Source organism: Urocitellus parryii, chromosome 7, assembly GCF_045843805.1.
Source record: "Urocitellus parryii isolate mUroPar1 chromosome 7, mUroPar1.hap1, whole genome shotgun sequence".
In the NCBI taxonomy this organism is placed as follows: domain Eukaryota; kingdom Metazoa; phylum Chordata; class Mammalia; order Rodentia; family Sciuridae; genus Urocitellus; species Urocitellus parryii.
Window position 1 is genome coordinate 130,764,961 of NC_135537.1, and position 5,005 is coordinate 130,769,965.

At 39.7% G+C, this 5,005-nt stretch overlaps 1 protein-coding gene across 1 annotated transcript; it reads right to left on the reverse strand.

Moving 5' to 3' along the window:
* Positions 1 to 700: 700 nt before the first annotated feature.
* On the reverse strand, positions 701 to 4,206 carry LOC144255773 (olfactory receptor 1468-like). The gene is made up of 2 exons (XM_077800670.1): positions 4,196 to 4,206; positions 701 to 1,658 (listed from the first exon to the last, which is right to left on the reverse strand). The coding sequence occupies exons 1-2, from the start codon at positions 4,204 to 4,206 to the stop codon at positions 701 to 703; spliced, it is 969 nt and encodes a 322-aa protein (XP_077656796.1).
* Between the last annotated feature and the right edge of the window lie 799 nt (positions 4,207 to 5,005).

Here is a 5,005-nt window from a genome sequence, read left to right on the forward strand (position 1 = left end):
TAAATGGAAAGTTTATTTTAAGTACAGATTGGGTACAAAAGAATAATGCAGACATGGAAAAAAGGTAGAAGTAATAAAGTTTAGAATGATGTGAACACTTTCTGAGAAAGAGATAAGTAAACACTTTCTATTCAGGTATAAAAAGTTCCATTTAGAAGAGCAAGCATTGGCCTGAGTTGTTTGAATCTTGGCATTGATGTGGAAGAGCAGTATATCACTTTAAAAAAAAAGTTATAGTTTTGGGGCTGGGGCTGTAGCTCAATGGTAAAGCACCTGCTTTGCATGTGGGAAGCACTGGGTTTGATCCTCAGCACCACATAGAAATAAATAAAGATACTGTGTGTTAATCAACAACTAAAAAAATTTTTTTACAAGTTATGGTTTTTTAAAAAGGAACACATGGTAAATTATTGATTTAACAGATAGAAATTTCAATTAAAATATTTAAATTATGCTTCCAGGGTCAGCTAGAATTAACAAGCAAGAAACCTTCCTAGCAGATTACTGATAACAGACTTTACATCAACTACCCATCTCCACTTCAGCTCTTTTCTTTTCACTTCAGATTTTTAACATTGGAAAATGATGTGATATTTTATTTGAACAGAAAACTTTGGGATGGGAAGAAAGAACTGCAAAAATATTCAAATGTACATCACAATATTTATACTGGACAAAACTGTAGTACCTATTGCAAGAGTTACCATGATACAGAGAATAGAATTGTCTTCTTACAAAAGACTCTTCTTAGGGCTCCCTTCATGTCTCTGTTCCTCAGGCTGTAGATGAAGGGATTCAGCATGGGAGTCACCACCGTGTACATCAGAGACATGACAGTGTCTTTCACAGTAGAATTATTAGCTGATGGACATAAATAGAGACCAATAATTGTCCCATAGAACAGTGACACCACAGAGAGGTGGGAGCCACAGGTGGAGAAGGCCTTGTGGATACCTCGAGCAGAAGGGACCTTGAGGATGGAGGAGAAAATTTGTACATAGGACCCAAGGATGAGTAGAAATGGGGTGACAATAACAAGTCCTCCCATGATAAATATCACCAATTCATTGACATGAGTATTGGAGCAGGCCAGCTTCAGTAAAGCAGATATTTCACAGAAAAAGTGGGGGATCACGTTGTCTGAACAGAAAGACAATCTGACCACAAGCAGAGTGTGCAACAGGGCATGGAGCGTGGTCAGCACCCAGGACAGCACCACCAGGGAGAGACAGAGCTTGGGGCTCATGATGGTGGTGTAGTGCAGGGGGAAGCAGATGGCCACATAGCGGTCATAAGCCATGGCCACAAGGAGGAAGCTCTCTAGGTCTGCAAAGCACAGGAAGAAGTATATTTGAGTCAGGCAGCCTGCATAGGGGATGGAGGGGACTTGACTCTGCATGTTCTGCAACAGTTTAGGAATGGTCACAGAGGAAAAGCAGAGGTCAGAGAAGGACAAATTGCCGAGAAGCAAATACATGGGAGTGTGCAGATGGGAGTCCAGGTGAATGAGGATGATGATGATGAGGTTCCCCAGGATGGTGGTAAGATACATGGAAAGGAACAGGGCATAGAAGAGGTTCTGGTGCTCTGGCTGGATGGGCAGGCCCAGGAGGAGGAATTCTGAGACGGGAGTTTGGTTCCTTTCTGTCATGCTCTGTCTACTGTATCTTTTTTTTAAAAAAAGAAAGACTTGGGTCCCTTAACAATTCAAATAAATGAACATTTTTCTCTTATATGTCATCTGGTACTCATTCTACAATAACTGATCCCACCTTGATTACAATAATTATTATCTTTAAAATCCAATTGTCCATCATCTCTATAATCATGAATGCCTTTTTCTTAACTTCTTTGTAACATGTTTGAATATTCCATCCTTTCCTAAACACTTACCTATTGGTTTCTGAGACAAAATGCATTACTTTTTTACATACATGCCTGGCTGGTAATCCTAGGGAACCATAATTGGCTCCTGTTCTATCAGTAACTTGTATGTTGATATTCCTCATGGATTTTGCTAAACCCTATCTTATCATAACTCTACATGGAACTCTCCTAATAAACCTGATATGCTCCAATGGCTTATATCAGTATTTAAAACTCAGACATGAAAGCTGGGGATATAGCACAGTGGTGAAATGCTCATCCAACATGCACAGGGCCCTAATGCAATCCCCAGCACCTCAAAAAATTAATCAATTAAATAAAAATAATAATCAGTAAATAAAACTCAGGTATAGACGCCCCTAACCTATAAATTTCTATATCCCATAACAATTGTCTTCCATTCAATGAATCATAGGTTCCTTAAGCTCAACAGGTCTCTAATGAAAATCATCAGATTGCACTTCCTCTGTACCTCTCTCTTCCTCCTCTACTCTCATATTTTAAAAAAGGAATGCAGCATCAGATCAGAAGTCGTGAATTGTTTCATTCATTCTTTTCTCTTACTGTCAACTCCAACATACCATGTCATGTATATTCTACACTTTGTTCTCCTGCTACTTCATCCACTTCTTATCACAAGGCCACGTTCCTCATCCACAATGGCATCTCTTCTCACCTGTACTATTGAAGCAGTTTCTCAAGTCTTGTCCCTAATAGGGAAAATTGTGCACCTGGTTTCTCAGAATGCTGAGTCCCTTCTGAGTGAGTAGGATGATCTCTTGAGTCAGGAATATATGCTGGGATCACAAACTGGAGACATCACCTGCTATTGTCACTGCTGACCCAATCAACTATGATCTTCTCCTGTGGGAAAATCCATAATTCACATCCTGCACTGACATAAGAAACACATATGGCACTATTTATAAATCTTATATATATGCAAATACCTGGGGATTTGTTTTAAAAATTCATTCTGGTTCTATTGCTCGACTTTTATATATTAAATGAACATCCAGGTAATGGCAATACTGTGGTCAATAAACTGCATATAAGTAACAAGTACATACACTGCCATCAAAATATATATTACTGTAAACTTCAGATATAGTTTAATAATAATCTCTAAGAGAGGTTTGTGAAAAGCTTCTTAAATCTCTGAAGAAAAACCCAAAGAAGAAAGAGGAGGAGGAGGAGGAGGAGGAGGAGGAGGAGGAGGAGGAAGAGAAGAGGAAGAAGGAGAATTAAAAATTACAACTTTCTACCCAAACTTAAAGAGCTATTATTATTTCAAACTGATAGAATTGTCGATATTATTGCACAATAAGTTATAGCAATAAACATTATTATTAATAAAACATAAAAATGTTAAACATTAGTCAAAGTATTAAAACCATGTGAAAAAGTCTTGGGAGGCAGAAAGATGGAAACTTAACAGACCTGAAAAATTATTCTGCAGAACACCACACAACCTGGGAGTTCAAGACAATCACGTTTGAAAGACAGACAAGAGTTCATTCACTCTGCTACCAACTCATCCAGGTGGCTGAGAGTGACTCCAGGACCCAACTCAAGATCCTTTTCCCCTTTATTCATTAGAGACACAGGAAGTAACAGTCTCCATAGTCTTCACCTAACTGCGCCATCCCTTCTCATTCTCCCCCTTCTACACACAGAAGTCTGAGGAGCTCTGCATCCCAGAGGAGTACCAAGGCTGGAGGAACTCATTACAGACAAAATAATTAGCCAGGACCTCTCAGAAACTAATTCTCCCAGAGTCCTGTAGTGGTGACTCATGACAGCCTCAGTTCACACCAGACCATCCTTTGGGGGAAGGTGAAGATGCTGAGCAGCTCAGAACAGATGCTTTCTCATTGCCTGTGTGTGGAGGGGGCAGGAGACCTGTGTGGCTGCAGCCTACATTTCAGAAGGTGAAGGTGGAAGGCTGCAGAAACCATGAAGTAATCAGGGACCACATTGTGAATGTCCCAACCTATCTTAGGAGTTTAAGAGTTTAGGCTTTATCCTGTGGATAACAGGGATCCATACATCATACAGTGGTCTTTGAGTAGAGTACTGCCATGAAATTCATGTTTCAGAAACATTGCAAGGATGGCAGAACCTGTTATTTCTCCCATCTTTCTGCCCACAGTCCCTAGGACAGAGAGAAATGCATTTAACAAGGATCAGACTTCTATGATTAAAGCACATGCAGATATAAAGAATCACAAGAATAAGAAAAAATAAACTTACCTGAACATGTTCAACCCTTCCTCATGCAGATTTGAAAAATGGACCTTTGCATCACATTTGGCTCATTTGTATGAAAATCTTTAAGAAGCCCCAGCATGACCATTGTCCCTTCCTCCATCTATGTCATGTCACTTCCCTCTGCCAAGATTATTCTGGCCCTGTATTTGATTGTGAAGCCAGATTTGGCATATATAATTCACTTTCCCACCATCCACTCACTCATATTTAGCCATCATCTCTGCTGCAGGATCTTTAAATAGTAACACATTGCAACTTTCCATTGTAGGGACCTGAATCTTTATTGGTGTTCCTTTATTGGGATTTATACTTTTCATTAATATTTGTCATGGACCTTGAATTGTAAAGTGGTACCCAAACAATTCTGCAAGATTTCAGATGCCACCTTCTCTATTCCAGTTGTGTAGAATAACAAAGTTTCCCCTTGGTGATCAATATCAACTAACCCACGCACAATAGCAACCCGCTGTTTGCACATTAGCTCACATCTGAAACAGAAAATGGTCAAATGATAGCCTAAAGGATGGTTATGTCCCTTGGCAGAACAGCATGTCCCTTCAGAACTACACACTTCTAATGCACTGTCCTAAGGTTTCTCAGCCACTTATTCCAATCAGTGTTGCAGTGATCTCAACTGACTTCCGTAGCTACCACGTAAAAGCACTGCACATCTATCCTGCTCCATCTCACCATGGCCTTTGCTTTGAGACATCTCTGGCTCCACAGAGCAGGATGTCATGGGGAATCTCCTCAGCACTCATATAAACATTAAAATCTACCATCCATTTTCTGTGAACTGTTGTACAGAATGTGAGGTGTAGATTAAAATTAAAATTTTTTAATAAGG